Source organism: Procambarus clarkii, chromosome 53 (genome assembly GCF_040958095.1).
Source record: "Procambarus clarkii isolate CNS0578487 chromosome 53, FALCON_Pclarkii_2.0, whole genome shotgun sequence".
Lineage (NCBI taxonomy): Eukaryota > Metazoa > Arthropoda > Malacostraca > Decapoda > Cambaridae > Procambarus > Procambarus clarkii.
The window spans coordinates 7,138,437-7,165,624 of record NC_091202.1 but is presented as its reverse complement, the minus strand read 5'-3'; the positions used below and the strand labels follow the sequence as shown (position 1 = coordinate 7,165,624).

At 39.1% G+C, this 27,188-nt stretch overlaps 1 protein-coding gene across 1 annotated transcript in view; it reads left to right on the top strand.

The window, feature by feature from the left end:
* The window catches only part of LOC123752126 (uncharacterized), a 70,256-nt gene that overhangs the window by 7,528 nt on the left and 35,540 nt on the right, over positions 1 to 27,188 (top strand). The window contains exons 3-4 of the mRNA XM_069304698.1: positions 8,569 to 8,743; positions 9,219 to 9,465. Coding sequence (XP_069160799.1) covers positions 8,569 to 8,743; positions 9,219 to 9,465 — 422 coding nt within the window. The remainder of the gene's footprint in view (positions 1 to 8,568; positions 8,744 to 9,218; positions 9,466 to 27,188) is intronic.

Genomic DNA, 27,188 nt, shown 5'->3' with positions numbered 1-27,188 from the left:
CGAATCCATGGTGCACAAAGCAGCTTTATCCTTCCCACCAGGATCAGCAGGTGGGTTCACAGGACTACGACCCAACCACATCAAACAAATGCTCAACCCTGCACTGGGAGACATTGCACAGGGCCTCCTGTTGGAACTAACTAGATTCGCCAACACATGTCTAGCTGGCAACATACCAGAGACCATACGGCCTCTCTTTTTTGGCGCTACCCTCTGTGCCCTGAGGAAAAAAGATGGAGGAATCAGACCGATAGCTGTGGGCAATTCACTCCGGCGTCTCGTCGCTAAGGCTGCTGCTAGAGCAGTTAGTCAGGCAACAGCCGACATGCTGAAGTCAAAACAGCTTGGGTTTGGCATTCCCCAAGGGTGTGAGGCAGCGGCTCATGCAGCTAGAGCCTACATTGCCAACATTACGAATGAAAAAGCCCTGATAAAGCTGGACATCAAAAATGCTTTCAATCTGGTTAGAAGGGAGGCAGTACTCAGTGCAGTTCATCGCCTTTTTCCTTCCCTCTACCCGTTTGTAAACTCATGCTACAGCAAGAATCTAACTCTGCTTTTTGGGGAACAAGAAATTGAATCACAAGAAGGTGTCCAATAGGGTGACCCCCTTGCTCCTTTTCTTTTCTGCCTAGTTATCAAGGAAGTCACCAATAACCTGTCCAGTGAGCTCAACACTTGGTTTTTGGACGATGGTACTCTAGCCGGCTCCCCAGCCTCACTCTTGGACGACATAAGAATAGTTCAGGAGCAAGGAGCAAGCCTAGGCCTCACTCTGAACCCTTCCAAGTGCGAAATAACCTCCACCAACCAGCACATAATAGAGCAAATAAAGGTTGTTTTGCCTGACATTCATACAACCAACCCTGAGGACAGCACACTCCTAGGTGCTCCTCTTGGAAGGAATGCCATCGACGGGGTCCTTGGTAAGAAGATCACTGACCTGAAGAGGATGAACGAGAGGATTAAAGACATCGATGCTCATGATGCACTTTACCTCATCACCAGATGCTTGTCCCTCCCCAGGCTGACCTACTTTCTAAGATGTTCGCCATCTTTCAACAATATTAAATTAGAAGAGTACGACATCTTGCTGAAATCAACACTAGAAAAAGCCCTCAATCTTTCCCTCAGCGACTTACAGTGGAAACAGGCCTCCCTTCCTGTCAGACTTGGGGGCCTTGGCATGCGAACAGCAACACAAATTGCTGTACCAGCGTTCCTGTCCTCTTCAGTGGGGTCTGACAACTTGGTGAAGGAAATCCTACCTGAGCACCTAGTTCAACAGGCAGGGGTACATGATCCCAGCTTCACAGACTGCACAACCAAATGGGTCTCTCTCGCAGGACCAGCACCCCAACCACCACCTTCTGAAGCCCATAAGCAATCCAGCTGGGATCGCCCCATTGCCGACCAAGAAGCTGCAACTTTGCTAGAAGCTGCGACAACACCACATGACACTGCCCGACTTAGAGCTGTAGCAGCTCCCCATGCAGGTGATTTCCTATTAGCAACCCCAATGTCAGCAACCGGCACCCGTCTCACACCGCAGGCCCTCCGAATTGCCGTGGCTCTCCGCCTAGCTGCCCCAATCCACACCGAATACAGGTGTATTTGCGGCGAGGCAGAGGCCGACAGATATGGACGGCATGGCCTTCTTTGCCAAAAGACGGGAGTATGGCATGCAAGACACAGCGAGGTTAATGACATTATTAAGAGAAGCCTTACCACAGCCGGTTGTCCAGCAGAGAGAGAGAGCCCCGTTACCTAATGTCCCGCAACTCTGATGAGCCTGTCGGTCGCCCAGACGGAATTACGGTGAACCCCTGGAAGAATGGTAGACAGTTGGTGTGGGACTACACTTGCGTTTCAACTTTAGCCAATACCTATGTTGACTTCAGTGCTACACAAGCAGGAGGAGCTGCTAATCACCGGGAAGCGGCCAAGTCACGTAAATACAGAGACCTTGAGCACCACTACAATTTTGTCCCCATTGCCTCAGAGACACTTGGTGCCTGGGGTAAAAGTGCTGCTAGCTTTTTGAAGGAGTTGGGATCTAAGCTAATCGAAACAACTAGAGACCCTAGAGCTGCCAGTTTTCTTTTTCAGCGCCTTAGTGTGGCAATCCAGAGAGGAAATGCTCACTGCATCCACGGTTCCTGCCCGCCATCTGAGGAGCTGGAGGAGCTGTTCAACTTGTGACAAGCAGCCTTGTACCCTGCATGTAATCAATATTGTAATGTTTTTTGTGTAATGACATTTTCAAATAAAGTTAGATAAATATACACACTTAACAAAAGAATAGGGGTGGTAGGAGAAGAAAATATCAAAGTGTTCAGTGAGGATCCACAAGGTCTTCTCTGAGTACTCTTTATTTTCTTCTCCGAGGCTATGGGTCCCTACACTTGCACCAGAGGTGGTACCCCTTCTAGGTAAAAATATATATATATATATATATATATATATATATATATATATATATATATATATATATATATATATATATATATATGTCGTACCTAATAGCCAGAACGCACTTCTCAGCCTACTATGCAAGGCCAGATTTGCCTAATAAGCCAAGTTTTCCTGAATTAATATATTTTCTCTAATTTTTTTCTTACGAAATGATAAAGCTACCCATTTCATTATATATGAGGTCAATTTTTTTTTATTGGAGTAAAATTAACGTAGATATATGACCGAACCTAACCTAACCTATCTTTATAGGTTAGGTTAGGTTAGGTAGATTAGGTTGTCGAAAAACAATTATTTCATGAAAACTTGGCTTATTAGGCAAATCGGGCCTTGCATAGTAGGCTGAGAAGTGCGTTCTGGCTACTAGGTACGAAATATATATATATGTCGTACCTAGTAGCCAGAACGCACTTCTCAGCCTACTATGCAAGGCCCGATTTGCCTAATAAGCCAAGTTTTCTTGAAATAATTGTTTTTCGACTACCTAACCTACCTAACCTAACCTAACCTAACTTTTTCGGCTACCTAACCTAACCTAACCTATAAAGATAGGTTAGGTTAGGTTAGGTAGGGTTGGTTAGGTTCGGTTATATATCTACGTTACTTTTAACTCCAATAAAAAAAAATTGACCTCATACATAATGAAATGGGTAGCTTTATCATTTCATAAGAAAAAAATTAGAGAAAATATATTAATTCATGAAAACTTGGCTTATTAGGCAAATTGGGCCTTGCATAGTAGGCTGAAAAGTGCGTTCTGACTACTAGGTACGACATATATATATATATATATATATATATATATATATATATATATATATATATATATATATATATATATATATACCTAGTAGCTAGTAGCCATAACGCACTTCTCAGCCTACTATGCAAGGCCCGATTTGCCTAATAAGCCAAGTTTTCATGAATTAATTGTTTTTCGACTACCTAACCTACCTAACCTAACCTAACTTTTTCGGCAACCTAACCTAACCTAACCTACAAAGATAGGTTAGGTTAGGTTAGGTAGGGTTGGTTAGGTTCGGTCTTATATCTACGTTAATTTTAACTACAATAAAAAAAATTGACCTCATACATAATGAAATGGGTAGCTTTATCATTTCATAAGAAAAAAATTAGAGAAAATATAATAATTCATGAAAACTCGGCTTATTAGGCAAATCGGGTCTTGCATAGTAGGCTGAGAAGTGCGTTCTGGCTACTAGGTACGACATATATATATATATATATATATATATATATATATATATATATATATATATATATATATATATATATATATATATATATATATATATATATATATATATATATATATATATGTCGTACCCAGTAGCCAGAACTCACTTCTCAGCCTACTATTCAAGGCCCGATTTGCCTAATAAGAAAAGTTTTCCTGAATTAATATATTTACTATAATTTTTTTCTTATGAAATGATAAAGCAACCCTTTTCTCTATGTATGAAGTCAATTTTTTTTTATTGGAGTTAAAATTAACGTAGATATATGACCGAACCTAACCAACCCTACCTAACCTAACCTAACCTATATTTATAGGTAAGGTTAGGTTAGGTAGCCAAAAAACGCTAGGTTAGGTTAGGTTAGGTAGGTTAGGTAGACGAAAAAACATTAATTCATGAAAACTTGGCTTATTAGGCAAATCGGGCCTTGAATAGTAGGCTGAGAAGTGCGTTCTGGCTATTAGGTACGACATATATATATATATATATATATATATATATATATATATATATATATATATATATATATATAAATATATATATATATATATATATATATATATATATATATATATATATATATATATATATATATATATATGTCGTACCTAATAGCCAGAACGCACTTCTCAGCCTACTATTCAAGGCCCGATTTGCCTAATAAGCCAAGTTTTCATGAATTAAAGTTTTTTCGTCTACCTAACCTACCTAACCTAACCTAACCTAGCTTTTTTTGGCTACCTAACCTAACCTTACCTATAAATATAGGTTAGGTTAGGTTAGGTAGGGTTGGTTAGGTTCGGTCATATATCTACGTTAATTTTAACTACAATAAAAAAAAATTGACCTCATACATAGAGAAAAGGGTTGCTTTATCATTTCATAAGAAAAAAATTATAGTAAATATATTAATTCAGGAAAACTTGGCTTATTAGGCAAATCGGGCCTTGAATAGTAGGCTGAGAAGTGAGTTCTGGCTACTAGGTACGACATATATATATATATATATATATATATATATATATATATATATATATATATGTCGTACCTAGTAGCCAGAACACACTTCTCTGCCTACTATGCAAGGCCTGATTTGCCTAATAAGCCAAGTTTTCTTGAATTAATTGTTTTTCGACTACCTTACCTACCTAACCTAACCTAACCTAACTTTTTTGGCTCCCTAACCTAACCTAACCTATAAAGATAGGTTAGGTTAGGTTAGGTAGGGTTGGTTAGGTTCGGTCATATATCTACGTTAATTTCAACTCCAATAAAAAAAAAATAACTCATACATAATGAAATGGGTAGCTTTATCATTTCATAAGAAAAAATTTAGAGAAAATATATTAATTCAGGAAAACTTGGCTTATTAGGCAAATCGGGCCTTGCATAGTAGGCTGAGAAGTGAGTTCTGGCTACTAGGTACGACATATATATATATATATATATATATATATATATATATATATATATATATATATATATATATATATATATATATATATATATGTCGTACCTAGTAGCCAGAACGCACTTTTCAGCCTACTATGCAAGGCCCGATTTGCCTAATAAGCCAAGTTTTCCTGAATTAATGTATTTTCTCTAATTTTTTTCTTATGAAATGATAAAGCTACCCATTTCATTATGTATGAGGTCAATTTTTTTTATTGGAGTTAAAATTAACGTAAATATATGACCGAACCTAACCAACCCTACCTAACCTAACTTAACTTATCTTTATATGTTAGGTTAGGTTAGGTAGCATAAAAAGTTAGGTTAGGTTAGGTTAGGTAGGTTAGGTAGTCGAAAAAACATTAATTCATGAAAACTTGGCTTATTAGGCAAATCGGGCCTTGCATAGTAGGCTGAGAAGTGCGTTCTGGCTACTAGGTACGACATATATATATATATATATATATATATATATATATATATATATATATATATATATATATATATATATATATATATATATATATATATGTCGTACCTAATAGCCAGAACGCACTTCTCAGCCTACTATTCAAGGCCCGATTTGCCTAATAAGCCAAGTTTTCATGAATTAATGTTTTTTCGTCTACCTAACCTACCTAACCTAACCTAACCTAGCTTTTTTTGGCTACCTAACCTAACCTTACCTATAAATATAGGTTAGGTTAGGTTAGGTAGGGTTGGTTAGGTTCGGTCATATATCTACGTTAATTTTAACTCCAATAAAAAAAAATTGACCTCATACATAGAGAAAAGGGTTGCTTTATCATTTCATAAGAAAAAAATTATAGTAAATATATTAATTCAGGAAAACTTGGCTTATTAGGCAAATCGGGCCTTGAATAGTAGGCTGAGAAGTGAGTTCTGGCTACTAGGTACGACATATATATATATATATATATATATATATATATATATATATATATATATATATATGCCGTACTTAGTAGCCAGAATGCACTTTTCGGCCTACTATGCAAGGCCCGATTTGCCTAATAAGCCAAGTTTTCCTGAATTAATATATTTTCTCTAATTTTTTTCTCATGAAATGATAAAGCTACCCATTTCATTATGTATGATGTCAATTTTTTTTATTGGAGTTAAAATAAACGTAGATATATGACCGAACCTAACCAACCCTACCTAACCTAACCTAACCTATCTTTATAGGTTAGGTTAGGTAGCCGAAAAAGTTAGGTTAGGTTAGGTTAGGTAGGTTAGGTTGTCGAAAAACAATTAATTCATGAAAACATGACTTATTAGGCAAATTGGGCCTTGCATAGTAGGCTGAGAAGTGCGTTCTGGCTACTAGGTACGACATATATATATATATATATATATATATATATATATATATATATATATATATATATATATATATATATATATATATATATATGTCGTACCTAGTAGCCAGAACGCACTTTTCAGCCTACTATGCAAGGCCCGATTTGCCTAATAAGCCAAGTTTTCCTGAATTAATGTATTTTCTCTAATTTTTTTCTTATGAAATGATAAAGCTACCCATTTCATTATGTATGAGGTCAATTTTTTTTATTGGAGTTAAAATTAACGTAAATATATGACCGAACCTAACCAACCCTACCTAACCTAACTTAACTTATCTTTATATGTTAGGTTAGGTTAGGTAGCATAAAAAGTTAGGTTAGGTTAGGTTAGGTAGGTTAGGTAGTCGAAAAAACATTAATTCATGAAAACTTGGCTTATTAGGCAAATCGGGCCTTGCATAGTAGGCTGAGAAGTGCGTTCTGGCTACTAGGTACGACATATATATATATATATATATATATATATATATATATATATATATATATATATATATATATATATATATATATATATATATATATATATATATGTCGTACCTAATAGCCAGAACGCACTTCTCAGCCTACTATTCAAGGCCCGATTTGCCTAATAAGCCAAGTTTTCATGAATTAATGTTTTTTCGTCTACCTAACCTACCTAACCTAACCTAACCTAGCTTTTTTTGGCTACCTAACCTAACCTTACCTATAAATATAGGTTAGGTTAGGTTAGGTAGGGTTGGTTAGGTTCGGTCATATATCTACGTTAATTTTAACTCCAATAAAAAAAAATTGACCTCATACATAGAGAAAAGGGTTGCTTTATCATTTCATAAGAAAAAAATTATAGTAAATATATTAATTCAGGAAAACTTGGCTTATTAGGCAAATCGGGCCTTGAATAGTAGGCTGAGAAGTGAGTTCTGGCTACTAGGTACGACATATATATATATATATATATATATATATATATATATATATATATATATATATATGCCGTACTTAGTAGCCAGAATGCACTTTTCGGCCTACTATGCAAGGCCCGATTTGCCTAATAAGCCAAGTTTTCCTGAATTAATATATTTTCTCTAATTTTTTTCTCATGAAATGATAAAGCTACCCATTTCATTATGTATGATGTCAATTTTTTTTATTGGAGTTAAAATAAACGTAGATATATGACCGAACCTAACCAACCCTACCTAACCTAACCTAACCTATCTTTATAGGTTAGGTTAGGTAGCCGAAAAAGTTAGGTTAGGTTAGGTTAGGTAGGTTAGGTTGTCGAAAAACAATTAATTCATGAAAACATGACTTATTAGGCAAATTGGGCCTTGCATAGTAGGCTGAGAAGTGCGTTCTGGCTACTAGGTACGACATATATATATATATATATATATATATATATATATATATATATATATATATATATATATATATATATATATATATATATATATATATATATATGTATGTATATGTGTGTGTGTGTGTGTGTGTGTGTGTGTGTGTGTGTGTGTGTGTGTGTGTGTGTGTGTGTGTGTGTGTGTGTGTGTGTGTGTGTGTGTGTGTGTGTGTGTGTGTGTGTGTGTTTGTGTGTGTGTGGAAAAACCACATATTCAAAATAGTGAATGCTTAACGCCTTTTCGGCTACATCGCCTTCACCAGAGCAAAGTAGAATCGAGGTGGAAACATTTTTGATCAGACATTTATACCCGCCAGGGTAGATCACCTGACCACCAAGAAAAGGTGAAGGAAAGGAAATGTAAGAAAGAAGGTAATTGCTGAAGGCCCATTGGCCCATACGAGGCAGCTCCTAATAATAAACAGAACTGGAAGATATATGAAAGTGCCATACAGGTTAAATAGATGCTATATTGTATTGACGTGCTATATTGAGGCTTATAAGCTCAATATAACAGGTCAATACAATATAGTATCCATTACATCCTCAGTACAATATATTGGGGTTTATAAGCCTGAATATAAACAAATTTTAATTAAAGGTCTTTCAGCTTTTGTAGAGCAACAGTCAACGTGACAGCTCTGCCATATAAACCATTTTGGAGTGAGACGGAGGACCAAGGCGGTGTGACCAGGTACTCTGGTAGTGATGTCCAGATGCTCATGACTATCGCCGAAACCCTCAACTTTACCTATAATGTCCTTCCCGTGACCACTTGGGACCAGGTCTGTTCATTCGTAAGCTACAAGTACAGTGTTGTCTCCTACATTACAAAATTGATACGCAGACAACACGTATATATATATATATATATATATATATATATATATATATATATATATATATATATATATATATATATATATATATATATATATATATATATATATATATATATATGTATATATATATGTATGTATATCGTACCTAGTAGCCAGAACTCACTTCTCAGCCTGTGAAAATGTGTAAAAATAATAATTTGAAGTAATGTGTGAAATAATAATTTTCATATTGTCATTTCACAAAAAAATTTCCACCATTTAATTCACTTATTTACTGTTACGAATCACATAGTTATAAACTACTTAAAGTATCTAAATTAAATAATTTATTTAATTTAATATTTAAATTTTTTAAGATTTTCAAAAACAATATTTAATCAAAAATTATTATTTAATGTTGCAAAAACCTTATGTACAGGTGACAGGATTGGTGTCGCAGAGAACCTCTTTTATGGCTGCTATCAACCACGTACAGATGCCACAGCGCCTACTGCTGTATGATTACACATACAGCTACCACCATAATTCTTTTTCGTTCACAATGGCAACACCATCGCTCATATCTAACTGGCAGAGTCTTTACTCTCCTCTGACCGACAAGGTGTGGGCATCAGTCATCGCCTCGCTGGTTCTGGTTCCAGTTTTTCTGTTCTTGGTACGTGGAGGTGTGAGAGTTTTCTTTTGATTTTTTCGTTAAGAATTTTGAACATTAATACAAATGCCCTTAGACAGAAAGGACTACATCAGGGCAGCTTTTACTTTAAGGTTGATAAGAAGATAGGCGAGAACAACCACTAGGGTTCCCCAAAATGGGAATCTTAATCCACTAGGATATTAAGTTCCTCCATTGCGCTGTGCAATATTAAGGGTATCTCATGAGTTCTCACACCAAATTTAATTTGATGTGTGCGGCTATGAATCAGGTTCGAATCCAGAAGCAGGCCTTCTTTAACCCTTAAACTGCCCAACATGTCATATAACGTGTTGAGTAACTTAACCAAAATTGTGCATCACGTCATATGACATGTTAGAGTACTAAGCAAAATTAAACGGCTCGTGGATACACAGGGTTCAGCTCACCTTCATCAGGGCTCTTGTAAACAGACGCCATTTTTTTTTAAATCGTGGAAAAAATTCCTGGGGTATCAGGACCTCATTACTGAGTAAGCCACCAAGGCTGGTGCACGCAGCATGGGCTCACAGCACCGCTGTTCAGCTTGTGACAATAGCATCGCCGATTGATGATTGATGAAGATTAAGCCACCCAAGAGGTGGCACGGCCATGAATAGCCCGTAAGTGGTACAATTTGTTTTTTCTCAGTATTCTGAGTTTGCATTTAACCATCAAGCTGTTATCGCGGGGGAGGATACTGCTTCACAGTCTTTATGAGGGTGTCCAGCTGCTGGACACCTTTGTTGACCAGGAGAGTGGCTGTGTTGATGGCGTCAGGGTGGCCACTGCATGATTCAGGAACTCTTAAAGCTCTTCTAAGGTCATTGGTTGCTTCACATTCCAGAAGATAGTGAAGTAATGGCTTTTCTGTGACAGTTTGGCAGAAGAAACACTCTCTCTGTCGGGGTTCACCAATCTCCCAGTTGCATCTGTAACCTAGACGTAGTCTGTATAACCTAACTGCTATTTCCCTGTGGATTCCTTTTGGGATAGTTAACCTTTCTAATTTGGTTGCCTGAAGATACCATATTGCAGATGGCGAACCTTCAGCTATTCTCTGGTGTAGGTCGGCTTTGTTGAGATGTGAGAGTTTTTTGGTGATGATGTTTTTTATGTTCTCTAGGCTGGGTTGAATTGTTTTATGTATCACTGCATGACGAGTTGCCAATTTAGCAATTTCATCAGCTTTTTCATTTAATGGGATTCCAATATGGGATGGGATTCAGTTTAAAGTTATGTTGAGTCCTTCGCCTTTAGCGACTGCTCCAAGATACAAAATGGTGGTAATTATTTCCACATTATCTTTCCACTGTTTTTGTCCTAGTATTTGAAGTGCAGCTTTTGAGTCTGTGTGTGTGATTGCATTTTGAGTGTTTTGTGCAATCACATATGCGAATGCCTGTTGTGTGGCAAACAGCTTAGTTTGGGTTGATGATACTAGTCCTCCCAGTCTCCAATATGCCTGTACGCTGGTCGTGCAAAGAGCAGCGCCAGCACTCGCATTTTCTGTGTCCACCGATCCGTCTGTGAAGATGTGGGTGGCTCCTGCTACTGCTATGCTATACATTTGCTCTTCTATTATGCGCCTTAGGATTGTCGGATCATAGGCAGCCTTTTTCATTGGGAGACTTTCTATTACTATTTTGAAAGTAGGCTCTTCCCACGGCGCGGAAGGAGTGTAATTTGGGGGTGGATGATCACCCTCTCTATCAAGGATCATGTTTTTTTAAATGTAGTCTGTTTAGGACTTTTCCTGCTCTTGCAACCCAAGAGTTTCCATTGGTTTGGCCTAGTCCAACCACCAAGGCCTGCCGTACTGGGATTGGATCAGAAGAAATAATTATCTTACTGACAATTGTAGCTGTCCTTTGTGATATTCTTTCTTGTAGAGGGCAAACCCGTCTCCAGTCTAAGAGTTTCACGCCTGGTTCACATGGGGGCTCCTAGTGCGGCTCTCATAGCATTGTTTTGGGCAACTTCAAGCTTTTTTCACTGTTGATGTGATAGATTTGTGAGTGCAGGTGCGGCATAATCGATCACTGATCTGACTGCCTGTACATAGTATGTGCGAAGGACTTGCAGATTGGCTCCTCCAGAAAGGGAGGTTAGCGACCTGAGAATTGCCGTTCGGGCCGCAGTTCGCTCTCTCAAGTAAGTGACCTCAGCATTAAAATTCATGTGTGTGTCCAGGATGATTCCTAGATACTGATAGGTGTCGACCCATTCAATTGGTTGACCCTGTACTGTGAGTTGGATGTTGGGCTTCGCTATTTTTATGGGCATGGCCTTTCACTCTGAGGGGTTGAGTTTGATCCCAATCTGTTTTGCCTCTTTACTGATGCAGTCTAAGCATACATCATCGCCTAAAAATGTCAAAATATATATGTACATGCTATTATTTAGCGATGATAGTATTACAGAAGACCCCTGACTGTGGTAAAAATGACTAATAGCAGGATTGTTGTGATAATTAACGCTGTAGTGGGAGGAGTAATTTTGGTGGGGAGGGAGGTAGCGTTGTCTGCTGCTGTGTGACCACCTTTTACTATCTGAACTCACTATACCAGCTTAGTGGATCGCTATGGTGAACACAACATGCAGATACTTATATATATATAACGTCTGTATATATAGTGAATAAAAGCAAAAACAGTATGGTGGGAGGTGGATGTTGGCGAGTCAGGTGAGGTGAGGGAGGATGAAGTGGCAGCCACACTGCCACTGCCACTCAGCATACCAACTGAGTGATTCGTTATGGTGAATACAAATGTGGATACTTATATATATCGTGTATATATAGTGTAATAATAGCAAAAGGAGTGTTGGGAGAAGCCATTTTGTTGAGGGGGATGGCGTCATCTTCCTGACTTGTCATGCGGTGTAAGGGTGGCCACTATGCTCTTTATGCACTATACCACCTTAGATGAACAGTCATAAGAACATAAGAACAAAGGTAACTGCAGATGTAATATTGGCCCATACGAGGCAGCTCATATCTATAACCACCCAATCCCACTCATATACATGTCCAACCCGCGCTTGAAACAATCGAGGGACCCCACCTCCACCACGTTACGCGGTAATTGGTTCCACAAATCAACAACCCTGTTACCGAACCAGTATTTACCCAAGTCTTTCCTAAATCTAAACTTATCCAATTTATACCCATTGTTTCGTGTTCTGTCTTGAGTTGATACTTTTAATACCCTATTAATATCCCCTTTGTTATATCCATTCATCCACTTGTAAACTTCTATCATGTCACCCCTAACTCTTTGTCTTTCCAGTGAATGCAATTTAAGCTTTATTAATCTTTCTTCATATGAAAGACTTCTAATTTGGGGAATTAACTTTGTCATCCTACGCTGGACACGTTCAAGTGAATATATATTCATTCTATAGTACGGCGACCAAAACTGAACTGCATAATCTAAATGGGGCCCTAACCAGAGTAAGATATAGCTGAAGAACCACACCAGGTGTCTTGTTACTAACGCTTCGATTAATAAATCCCAGTGTCCTATTCGCCTTATTACGAACATTCATGCATTGATCCTTTTGTTTTAAATTCTTACTAATCATAACTCCCAGATCCCTTTCGCCATCCGACTTCGCAATCTCAACACCATCTAGCTCGTATCTTGTAACTCTATCATCATTACCCAGCCTCAAAACTCTACATTTATCAGCATTAAACTGCATCTGCCAATCTTTTGACCATTCTAAAACCCTATTTAGATCAACTTGAAGTGATAGCGAGTCTTCTTTTGTGTTGATTTCCCTACCGATTTTTGTATCATCTGCAAATTTGCAGATGTTGCTACTCAAACCTGAATCTAAATAATTTATATATATATTATAAACAACAGAGGTCCCAGGACAGAGCCCTGAGGTACTCCACTAACAACATTATCCCTCTCTGACTTAATCCCATTTATACTAACTCTCTGTTTCCTTTGATATAGCCATGCCCTAATCCAACTTAATATAGCACCCCCAATACCATGAGCTTCTATTTTTTTATTAGTCTTTCATGTGGTACTGTATCAAAAGCTTTGCTAAAGTCAAGGTACACAACATCACAATCCTTACCACTATCAACTGACTCAACTATGCTGGAATAAAAAGTTAGCAAATTTGTTAAACATGAACGGCCATTTGTAAAACTATGTTGCGACTCATTTATTAATTTATGTTTTTCAAGATGGAGACGAATTGTATTTGCAATTATTGATTCAAGTAACTTTCCCACAATAGATGTTAGGCTAATTGGCCGAAAGTTTGACGCAAGTGATCTATCTCCTTTCTTAAAAATTGATACCACATTAGCTACCTTCCATGACTCTGGCACTCTGCCTAACTCTATTGATTTATTAAATATGGTAGACAGTGGCTCGGAAAGCTCCTCTTTGCATTCTTTAAGCACCCTTGGCAAACACTTCATCCGGCCTTGGGGATTTGTTTGGTTTTAGTTTTACTAATTGTTTAATTACATCTTCCCTGGTAACTGCTAAACTAGTCAACCTGTCCTCATCCGCACCCACATAGACTTGTTCGGCTGAAGGCATATTGTTAAGTTCTTTAGTAAATACAGATATAAAATATTTGTTAAAAATACTACTCATCTCCTTGTCATTATCCGTTATTTGACCTGTCTCAGATTTTAATGGACCTATCCTTTCCCTAGTCTTAGTTCGATATAACTAAAAAAAAACTTTAGGATTTAACTTTGCTTGCTCTGCTATGCGAACTTCATAGTTTCTTTTTGCTTTCCTAATCTCTTTTTTAACATTTTTAACCAGTTGTATGAATTCCTGTTCTAAACTGACTTCCCCATTCTTAATCCTTTTGTACCAAGCTCTCTTTTTACCTATAAGGTTCTTTAAATTATTTGTTATCCACTTTGGGTCATTAGTATTCGATCTATTCAATTTGTATGGTATACTACGTTTCTGTGCTTTGTTTAGAATATTTTAAATAAGTTATATATTAAATCCACATCAAAATCCCCTTTTACGTCACCTGTCGCTGGGTTCATGTCTCGCTCCAAGACCGGCCCACACCCCATACCCAAGACTTCCCAATCTATTTGACCCAAAAAATTTCTTGGGCTATTAAAATCAGCTTTTCGAAAATCTGGCACTTTAACAGACTTTTCTCCTACAGGTCTATTCCATTCTATGCTAAATCTGATTTCTTTGTGATCACTGTTCCCTAGCTCACTCCCTATTTCGATGTCATTAATTTGTGTTTTCCTGTTAGTTAACACTAAATCTAAAATATTATTTTCCCGCGTTGGTTTCTTAATGTGTTGCGTAAGAAAGCAATCGTCAATTAATTCTAGAAAATCTTCTGCTTCACTATTCGCTGTTTTGTTCAACCAGTTTATTCCACTAAAGTTAAAGTCACCCATGACATAAATAATGTTAGACCTAGATGTTCTAGATATTTCATCCCATAGATGCTTTGCTTCCATTCTGTCTAAATTTGGTGGCCTATATGTAACTCCTATTATAATATTATTTGCTTTTTCCTTTAATTCTATCCAAATAGTTTCTGTGTGTGGCTCAGTTTTGATTCCCTCTTTGAGACTACATTTCAAATTGTCCCTAACATAAATGGCTACTCCCCCTCCTCGTCTAATATATCTATCTGTGTGAAATAGTTTAAATCCATTTATTTGATATTCAGCTAATAGTTCTCTATTTTCTACATTCATCCACGTTTCGGTAAGTGCAATAATATCTATTTTTTTCTGTGCAGACAAGAGTATTTAATTCGTTAATTTTATTTCTTAGACTTCTACTGTTAGTGTAATATACCCTAAGTGAATTGTTATTTTGAGGCCCTTTTCTTTCCCTGATCATTTTGCCAATTCTTTTCTCCCACGAACTCATACTTTTATTACCTCCTTCCTCCAAATCAATTCCCATACCACTATCTACTAACAGTTTAAACCCAAACAAACACCTCTAACCACTGGTTCCAACGAGTTCGCAACAGCAACAATCCCAGCCCTCGATAGATGCACCCCATCACGAGCATACATTTCATTTCTTCCATAGAAGTGTTCCCAGTTGTCTATGAAAGATATTGCATTTGATTTGCAATATCTCTCCAGCCGGCAATTGACACCAAGTGCCCTCGACATCCATTCATTACCCACTCCCTTTCTTGGAAGAATGCCATATATGATCGGGATTCCTCCCTTGCTCCTAACTAATTCAATGGCTGTCCTGAATCTCTGTATTAATTCCTCAATCCTAACTCGTCCAACATCATTACCCCCTGCACTAATACAAATAATGGGTTTGTTCCCATTTCCAGTCATAATATCATTCATGTTTCCAACAATATCACCAATTCCAGCTTTCGGATAGCAAACCCTTAATCTGTTCCCCCTATCTCTGGCACAAAACGTTCTGTCTAAATACTTCACCTGGGAATCTCCCACAACCAAAATTCGCTTCGGTACCTCCTTTACTTTCTGAGCAGCCTGAGAGGCCTGTGCTCCGCCGCTCCTCGCTGATTTCCGTTCCGAGTGAACTGCAGGCTCACCACAGCACTCGTTCTCCAACACGGCAAATGAATTTGCTGACCTTAGGGCGTCTGTAGGCGGCCTTGTCAAGGTCTTCTTAAGACCCCTGTCCTTAACGGCTCTCCACGATGAGGTCCCGTCAACACTGGTCTCCTCCTTCGTTTCCTCCCGAAGTCTCAGCCGTCGTACCTCCTCCCGCAGGGAATCCATCTCTGCTCTCAGAGCTCCAACCAGACTCACCAGATCCTTCACTAATCCTTCCATTATTGCAATAATAATGATACTCCAATCGGAGCTTTAGCTAACACAACCTCTCACTGTGACTGCACCTGCAGAACATGAAGATACTTATATGTAACATCTGTATATAGTGAATAAAAGCAAAAACAGTATGGTGGGAGGAAAATGTGAGCGAGTGAGGAGTCATTGAGGGAGGGAGTGGCAGCGAGAGGCTGGCTGGCCACTCCTTGTTGCTTTTTGATTCGCAATATCAACTAGTTGTTCGTTTTGATTAACAAAACATGCAGATACTTATATATAACCTGTGTATATCAGGTTATATATAATCTAATATATATATCTAATACAAAAAACAATATTGACGTTACATTAATGTTTGTAAGTGACACGTTAATGACAGATTGGAGCATGCTGCTTCCCCTTTGTCTTGAATCCACCAATCGCAATAGAAGGCGCCAAGTCGTCCTACTGGAGCTGCTACAAATCCCAATGTGACCTTCAGTCACGGGATGCCTGTGATGACGTCACGTCACTCCACCGGGTGGTGGACACCAGCTAGGAACCGTTGGCTTATGACCGCAAGGTCCTGCCTGCATCTCACTTACTCATTTTCATGTACAACATGCTCCTGGCTGTACCTCCTCTCACACAGTAGCTACAGCGACCACTGTAGTCTCAAGGGACAGGTCTGGACCTAGGCTGCACATAGACACCAAACAAGATATGATTCGTGGACGAATTATGGAGTCTAAAAGGAGTGCACGACTGTGCACTCGCTTTCAGGGTGCAGAGTAACGATTTGCACTCTACAACAGTCTAGAAGCTAGCTGGTAAATGCTTCCTCTCACAGAAGGTTAATGTCTTCTTGTCACTGTCTTTCTGTTCTTGGTACCTGGAGGTTACTCTCTTACTGTTCCTGTCTTTCTGATCTTCGCACGTCGAGGTTACTGTCCTCCTATCTCTGTCTTTCTGTTCTTGACAACGTGGATGTAACTGTCTTCCTGTCCCTCTCTTTCTGTTCTTGGTATGTGGGGGTTACTGTCGTCCTGGACCTGTCAACCCGTTTCCCTAAGGTTTCCCAGCATCAAGAAACTGTCGTACTAAAATGCCTTGTCGTAATCTACCAGAGGACTTAAAACACAAAACGGGACTGTATGTTAATTTCACAATCCGCTACCATTTTCTAATGTGCCAATTTTTGGTCTTAGGTAAAGTATGCGTCAATTAGGATGCTCTATTAGGACAGGTTGGCTTCTTAGTGGAGTTTACTATAAGGGAGATCTAACCAGGTATGATGTTGTCTTCATTTACCTGCCTGAAGTGAATAACTTCCAGTATTAAGTAGTAAGATTAAGCACAATTATAATGCAGCATGTACTATTGTCGTGATGACCAAACCACACACCAGAAGATGAGGTGTGGGGAGAACTGACTTGTGGGATTTATTTATTTATTTATTTTAATTGCAATTTTTAAATAATTTATTTAATAATTTATAATATACTATTTATAATTAATTTCTTAATATATTTCTTACATTAATTTATTTACTTCGACAGTGGAAAGTATGATTATAAAGGGACTGTATGATATTAATGAGGATTGTATGAGATTAAAGTGGCCTGTGTGTTTCATTTTCCCACAAGTAGCTTTCTACACAAGTTGGGGGTTTATTAATTATATAGCCCACCAAATCGAAATTTATTGATTGTTGGAAATTCACTATTAAAGAGGGATATTTAGTTGTTAAACTTCAATAATTAGTAAATTAAATTATATCTATCTCACTAGAAGGCTTCAACATTCTGTATCGGCATAGAACACGTGAGTAGCCAGCCAAACAAAAGAACTTGTGCTCATGGCATCGTTATGTGCAGGGTGCGACAAGATTGGTCACGTGGTTTCCGATCTTAGAGTAACTCCACAATAGTAACTCCATTTCTCAATTTTCCTGCCAACGAGTTTTACACTGTAAAATTTGCTACACATTAATAGTTCAGTTTACATGTATATAATATTCTGAAATGCAGGATGAAATTATTGTTTACCCTTGTTTTTTTTCGTCCATACAGCATAACCGTAACAGCATATTACAGTGAATAGAGCTCTAAACCATGTAGAAATACTGTACGGGTACAATATCTTCCCTGGATACGATGGTGTCGATTTGTGCTGTCCAACTCCTCGAGAATAACTTGTAGCTCACAAATACTCGAGAGGTCAACACATGTTTTACCTTTTGGAATTAAAAATGGCTACTCTCCCTCCCGCATCGGCATTTTCTCCAGATACGTTTTTACCAAGAAGTGGAAAGAGGATTTATATTTAATTTGATTTAATACTGATAATTAAGTTCGTTCCAGGGATGTTTTTGTAAACATCTTTTTTTATGTTTACAGTCCAGAGACTAACGTTTTAAGAAGAATTCAAAATATTATTAGCTGGTGAATTTAATTTTGGTGATGTGGCAATTATATTCTCGTTTTCTTGTGGGGGAAAACTCCACAATTCAAATTTTATTTGAATGATTAAATAAATACTTTGTGTTAATTTGTTAGTACAAAATCAGGAGCAATATTATCTTTATATTATATTGAAGATTAGTAAATGGTGTCTTTTTTTGCGACATAAGGTAACGATGACGTTTCGGTATATCCTGGACCATTACCATATCGACTATCACAGTCGACTTGATAATAGTCCAGGATGAACCAAACGTCGTCGCTCCACATCTTCTGGTGTATGGTTCGGTCATTATATATTTCATCCATATTATTGTGGCTCATCGTCTGTATGCACTCGTGCCATTTATTTATTTAGATTTTGATGTAACCTTATAGTTCTGCTTTTTTGTCACATTATTTCATTTAAACAATGGCAAGAATGGTTACTGCTATTCTTTATTGATGTGAATGTATTTATTGCAAAATATATAACTTTATCTTTAAACAAATGCTTTATAATAGTAAGCATTAGTTAACCTAGCTAATTATTTTTAATTAGTTGGCTTTTACTTACAAAAGTGGGCTCATAAGCCTAAGATATATCGAATTTGCTAAGGAAAGGTTGATAATGGCAAGGATGTGCAAGAAAATATGGATCCAAATCTTTCCTTCTACCTCACTGTTACGACCCTTGACCTCTGGGTATGGTTCCTCTGTTGCAGTTGTTAAAAAAATATATAATAATACGGCCTTGACTACTAAAAGTCTCTAGGGTAAATAACTCAACTGCTTACTCAACAAAGCAATATACTTAAAGTAAGGGTAACAAAGAACATACAAATATATAAATGGAAATACAGGCAGCCAGAAATATTAATGCACCAGAATACAATAACACAATATTACATAAGTAATGATCACTACTTTACAATTTAAATGGATAGATGAATATGCACATAATGGTCTAACCAGGAAATTAGCTATGTTACTAAACAATAAACAATTACCACAGACTTATCTCAAAACATGTCCACGGGACTGGCGTTGCTGGAGCATGCACGGCATGGCGTCTACAAAGTACCAACTAAAACCCACAAGAAACCTCTAGATACTGTGCTATCAGAGAGTAATTCTTAAGAACATAATTATAACTAACTTATATGCCTATAACAATGCTAAGGTGTAAATAAGAAATTAAGTACAATCAATAACCAGGAATAATTACAGGGGTGAATCAGTGACGCTAGGTTGATACACTGCACGCATACTGGAACATCTCAGATATGGTCATCCCTCCATGAGACGCCAAGGTCTTCCCCCACAGGAATGAACCTGGAATATCATTAACAAAATATTAAATACAGGCACACTACAGCATGCTATATTTAAATCAAACATATATATACTGGAACACATCTGGATACAATGTTTTATTTAAATAACTGAGGAAAGAAATAATGGACATACATATTTATCATGATAATCGTTAGAATCAAATATATGGATTCGTAACATCTACTAACACTCGCCTTCCTCTTTATTTTGTTGTAATGCAGACCTGATGCTCAGTCTTGTATCTTTGTTAAGACTTGTTAGACCTCTTGGTGGGCCAGTGCACTGTAATGGTGTTCAATAATGACGAAGTGATGTGGTTTTGTGGTAATGGCGTTCTGGAGATTGTAGTGTAGCCAGTAACAACCTACTGTTCATTTTACTTTTATGTTTATATCACTTAATGACCACAGAGGGGGGGTTCTGCACTAGGGGGGGTTTACACTGGGATTCGCACTGGGTTTCGTACTGAATTTCACACTAGGGGTCCTGACTGGGCTTCGTACTGGGGGGTTCCAAAGAGGACGCAGGCACGCATGGACCCCCGCCACTGGGCACAAGTAACAACATTCATTTGCCGTGTTGGAGGACGAGTGCTGTGGTGAGCCTGCAGTTCACTCGGAACGGAAATCAGCGAGGAGCGGTGGAGCGCGGGCCCCTCAGGGGTGCTCAAAAAGTTAAGGAGGTACTGAAGCGAATTTTGGTTGTGGGAGATTCCCATGGGGAAGTATTTAGACAGGACGTTTTGTGCCAGAGATAGAGGGAACAGGTTAAGGGTCTGCTATCAGGGAGCTGGAATTGGAGATATTGTTTACAACATGGAAGATATTATGACGGGAAATGGGAATAAACCCATTATTTGTATTAGTGCAGGGGGTAATGATGTTGGACGAGTTAGGATTGAGGAACTGATAAAGAAATTTAACAAAGCCATAGAATTAGTTAGGAGCAAGGGAGGAATCCCGATCATATGTGGCATTCTTCCAAGAAAGAGCGTTGGGAATGAATGGTTGTTGAGGGCACTTGGTGTTAATTGCCGGCCTGAAAGATATTGCAAATCAAATGCAACATCTTTCATAGACAACTGGGAACACTTCTATGGAAGAAATGAAACGTATGTTCGTGATGGGGTGCATCTATCGAGGGCTGAGGGTGTTGCTGTTGCGAACTCGTTGGAACCAGTGGTTAGAGGCATTTGTTTGGGTTTAAACTGTTAGTAGATAGTGAATTGATAGGGAGGAAGGCGGTAATAAAAATATGTTTGTTGGAGAAACAAATTGACAAAATGATCAGGGAAAGAGAAGGGCCTCAAAATAACAATTCACTTAGGGTATATTACACTAACAGTAGAAGTTTAAGAAACAAAATAAACGAGTTAAATACTCTTGTCTGCACAGAAAAAATAGATATTGTTGCACTTACCGAAACGTGGATGAATGTAGAAAATAGAGAACTATTAGCTGAATATCAAATAAATGGATTTAAACTATTTCACGCAGATAGATATATTAGACGAGGAGGTGGAGTAGCCATATATGTTAGGGACAATTTGAAATGTAGTCTTAAAGAGGGAATCAAAACTGAGTCACACACAGAAACTATTTGGATAGAATTAAAGGAAAAAAACAAATATTATTATAATAGGAGATATATATAGGCCACCAAATTTAGACAGAATGGAAACAAAGCATCTATGGGATGAAATATCTAGAGCATCTAGATCTAACAGTATTTATGTCATGCGTGATTTTAATTTTAGTGGAATAAACTGGGTAAACAAAACAGCGAATAGTGAAGCAGAAGACTTTCTATAATTAATTGACGATTGCTTTCTTCCGCAACATATTAAGGAATCAACACGGGGAAATAATATTTTAGATTTAGTGTTAACTAACAGGGAAATACAAATTAAGGACATGGAAATAGGGAGTGAGCTAGGGAACAGTGATCATAAAGAAATCAGATTTAGCATAGAATGGAATAGATCTGTAGGAGAAAATTATGTTAAAGTGCCTGATTTTCGAAAAGCTGATTTCAATAGCCTAAGAAATTGTTTGGGTCAAATAGATTGGAATGTCTTGGGGATGTGGTGTGGGCTAAACGTGAACCCAGCGACAGGTGACGTAAAAGGGGATTTCGATGTGGATTCAAAATATAATCTATTTAAAAATATTCTAAGCAAAGCCCAGGAACGTAGTATACCATATAAATTGAATAGATCGAATACTAAACATCCAAAGTGGATAACAAATGATCTGAAGAACCTTATAGGTAAAAAGAGAGCGTGGTACAAAAGGATTATGAATGGGGAAGTTAGTTTAGAACAGGAATTCGTACAACTGGTTAGAAATGTTAAAAAAGAGATAAGGAAAGCAAAAAGAAACTACGAAGTTCGCATAGCAGGGAAGCGAAGATAAATCCTAAAGTTTTTTTCAGTTATATCGAACTGAACTAGGGAAAGGATAGGTCCATTAAAAACTGAGACAGGTCAAATAACGGATAATGACGAGGAGATGAATAGTATTTTTAATAAATATTTATATCTGTATTTACTAAAGAGGAACTTAACAATATGCCTTCAGCCGAACAAGTCTATGTGGGTGGAGACGAGGACAGATTGAATAGTTTAGCAGTTACCAGGGAGGACGTAATTAAACAAATAGTAAAACTAAAACCAAACAAATCCCCAGGGTCGGATGAAGTGTTTGCCAGGGTGCTTAAAGAATGCAAAGAGCAGCTTTCCAAGCCACTGTCTACCATATTTAATAAATCAATAGAGTTAGGTAGAGTGCCAGAGTTATGGAAGGTAGCTAATGTGGTACCAATTTTTAGGAAAGGAGATAGATCACTTGCGTCAAACTATCGGCCAATTTGCCTAACGTCTATTGTGGGAAAGTTACTTGAATTGATAATTGCAAATACAATTCGTCTTCATCTTGAAAAACATAAATTAATGAATGAGTCACAACATGGTTTTACAAACGGCCGTTCATGTTTAACAAATGTCCTATCTTTTTATTCCAGCATAGTTGAGGCAGTTGATAGTGGTAAGGATTGTGATGTTGTGTACCTTGACTTTAGCAAAGCTTTTGATACAGTGCCACATGAAAGACTGATTAAAAAAATAGAGGCTCATGGTATTGGGGGTGCTATATTAAGTTGAATTAGGGCATGGCTATTCCAAAGGAAACAGTTAGCATAAATGGGGTTAAGTCAGAGTGGGATAATGTTGTTAGTGGAGTGCCTCAAGGCTCTGTCCTGGGACCTCTGTTGTTTATAATATATATAAATGATTTAGATTCAGGTTTGAGTAGCAACATCTGCAAATTTGCAGATGATACAAAAATCGGTAGGGAAATTAACACGGAAGAAGACTCACTATCACTTCAAGTTGATCTAAATAGGGTTTTGAAATGGCCAAAAGATTGGCAGATGCAGTTTAATGCTGATAAATGTAAAGTTTTGAGGCTAGGTAATGATGATAGAGTTACAAGATACGATCTAGATGGTGTTCCTCGATTGTTTCAAGCGCGAGTTGGACATGTATATGAGTGCGATTGAGTGGTTATAGATAGGAGCTGCCTCGTATGGGCCAATGGGCCTTCTGCAGTTGCCTTTGTTCTTATGTTCTTAACCTCCTACTATGGGGAGCCAACAACAGTAGGCGCAGGGAGTGTCACAGGAAGCAGCACAGATCCCCCCACCCCTCAGCACCGTCAAATACGGCGGGAGATGCCAGAACACCATACTCTCCCACCTCCACCGAAGGCACACCATAAAGGGGAGACACACACAGAACCTGCCTCGATCGCTTGGAGACAGGCTGCCGGTCGTCCAAGCTATCACGTCCCCCCCCCCCCACCATCCCATATCACAACAAAACTCCCTGATGGGCAAACCTTCAAAGCACGGCCCTTGAAAACCGCAGCTTCCACAAAATGCGGTCACTGGATCACACACCGCAGAAGACAGCCCCTCGCAGACATCCAGAGTGACAGGAGACACTGTATCCAGGAACGGAACAGGCGAGGGCGGCCGAGACGCGGCGGGCTGGGGCCGCAGGGGCAGGGACGGTTCAGGCGAGATAGCTGGAAGCGGGGGCGAGGCTCCCCTTATTCCTTATGTCAACATCTACACCAGCACCCACATCCGCACCCAGGCGAGCCGCAGGAACTAATACCGAGGCATCATCCGGCTGGGAAGCAACACACAGTACAGAGGGCTAGGGGGCCTGGTAGCCTGGTGGATAGTGCGCAGGGCTCGTAATTCTGTGGCACGGGTTCGATTCCCGCACCAGGCAGAAACAAATGGGTAAAGTTTCTTTCACCCTGAATGCCCCTGTTACCTAGCAGTAAATAGGTACCTTGAAGTTAGTCAGCTGTCACGGGCTGCTTCCTGGTGTGTGTGTGTACTCACCTATTTGTGCTTGCGGGGGTTGAGCTTTGGCTCTTTGGTCCCGCCTCCCAACTGTCAATCAACTGGTGTAGAGATTCCTGAGCCTTCTGGGCTCTATCATATCTACATTTAAAACTGTGTATGGAGTCAGCCTCCACCACATCACTGCCTAATGCATTCCAACCGTTAACTACTCTGACACTGAAAAAGTTCCTTCTAACGTCTCTGTGGCTCATGTGGGTACTCAGTTTCCACCTGTGTCCCCTTGTTCGCGTCCCACCAGTGTTGAATAGTTTATCCTTGTTTACCCGGTCGATTCCTCTGAGGATTTTGTAGGTTGTGATCATGTCTCCCCTTACTCTTCTGTCTTCCAGTGTCGTAAGGTGCATTTCTCGCAGTCTTTCCTCATAACTCATGCCTCTTAGTTCTGGGACTAGTCTAGTGGCATACCTTTGGATTTTTTCCAGCTTCGCCCGACAAGGTACGGGCTCCATGCTGGGGCCGCATACTCGAGGATTGGTCCTACATATGTGGTGTACAAGATTCTGAATGATTCCTTACACAGGTTCCTGAACGCTGTTCTGATGTTAGCCAACCTCGCATATGCCGCAGACGTTATTCTTTTTATGTGGGCTTCAGGAGACAGGTTTGGTGTGATATCAACTCCTAGATCCTTCTCTCTGTTCGTTTCATTAAGTACTTCATCTCCTATTCTGTATCCTGTGTCTGGCCTCCTATTTCCACTGCCTAGTTTCATTACTTTGCATTTACTCGGGTTGAACTTCAACAGCCATTTGTTGGCCCATTCACTCAGTCTGTCTAGGTCATCTTGTAGCCTCCTACTATCGTCCTCAGTTTCAATCCTCCTCATAATTTTTGCATCATCGGCAAACATTGAGAGAAACGATTCTATACCCTCTGGGAGATCATTTACATATATCAGAAACAGTATAAGTCCAAGGACTGACCCCAGCGGGACTCCACTTGTAACGTCTCGCCAATCTGAGACCTCACCCCACACACTGACTCGTTGTCTCCTGTTGCTTAGGTACTCCTGTATCCAAGGGAGTACCTTCTCTTTCACTCCAGCCTGCATCTCCAGCTTTTTCACTAGCCTCTTGTGTGGCACTGTATCAAAGGCTTTCTGACAATCAAAAAATATGCAGTCTGCCCACCTTTCTCTTTCTTGCCTTATTTTTGCTGCCTGGTCATAGAATTCAAGTAACCCTGTGAGGCAGGACCTGCCATCCCTGAATCCATGTTGATGCTGTGTTACAAAGTTCTTTCGCTCCAGGTGCTCCACTAGCTTTCTTCGCACAATCTTCTCCATCAGCTTGCATGGTATGCAGGTTAGGGACACTGACCTGTAATTCAGTGCCTCCTGTCTATCCCCTTTCTTGTATATCGGGACTACGTTAGCTGCTTTCCAAATTTCTGGCAGTTCCCCTGTTGCCAGTGATTTGTTATACACTATGGAGAGTGGGAGGCACAGTTCTTCTGCTCCTTCCTTTAGTATCCAAGGGGAGATTCCATCTGGGCCTATAGCCTTTGTCACATCCAACTCTAGTAAACACTTCCTTACTTCCCCGATGGTAATTTCAAACTCTTCCAGTGGTTCCTGGTTAGCTATTCCCTCTCTTATCTCTGGGATTTCTCCTTGCTCTAAGGTGAACACCTCTTGGAATTTCTTATTCAGTTCTTCACACACTTCCTTGTCGTTTGTAGTGAATCCGTCTGCCCCTATCCTTAATTTCATAACCTGTTCCTTTACTGTTGTTTTTCTCCTGATGTGGCTATGCAGCAATTTAGGCTGAGTCTTTGCCTTGCTTGCGATGTCATTTTCGTATTGTCTTTCTGCCTCTCTTCTCATCCTGACATATTCATTCCTGGCATTCTGGTATCTTTCTCTGCTCTCCAGTGTCCTGTTATTCCTATAGTTTCTCCATGCCTTATACTTTGCTGCTTAGCTAGCCTACATCTCTGATTAAACCATGGGTTTCCTCATCTTCATTTCACTGTTTTCCTTTTGGGCTGGGACAAACCTGTTTGCTGCGTCCATGCATTTTTGCGTGATGTAGTCCATCATATCTTGGGCCGTCTTTTCCCTGAGCTCTGTTTCCCATAGCAATATCTGTTAGGAATTTCTTATCTCCTCATAGTTTCCCTTTCGGTATGCTAACCTTTTGGTTTCGGCATCCCTCCTCGAGTTCAATAACCCTTCTTCAATCAGGTACTCAAACACCAATACACTGTGGTCGCTCATTCCTACTGGGGCCTCAAAAACCGATTTCTCTTATGTCAGAGTCGTTCAGGGTGAAGACCAGGTCGAGTCTCGCTGGTTCATCATTTCCTCTCATCCTTGTGGGTTCTCTGACATGCTGGGTTAAGAAGTTTCTAGTCACCACCTCCAGTAGTTTGACTCTCCACGTATCCTCGCCTCCATGCGGTTCATTGTTCTCCCAATCAATCCTTCCGTGATTGAAGTCCCCCGTGATGAGCAGGTGGGATCTATTCCTACAGGCAGCAGAGGCTGCCCTCTCAATTATAGTGTTAATTGCCATGTTGTTGTTTTCGTACTCTTGACTGGGTCTTCTGTCATTTGGTGGAGGGTTATATATTACTGCTACTACTATACTTGGTCCTCCATTGTCATGGTGCTTGCTATGTAGTCTCTGAAACCCTCACAGCCCGGGATAGCCATCTCCTTAAAATTCCATTCCTTTCTCATGAGTAGGGCCACTCTGCCTCCTCCCCTACCTTCCCTCT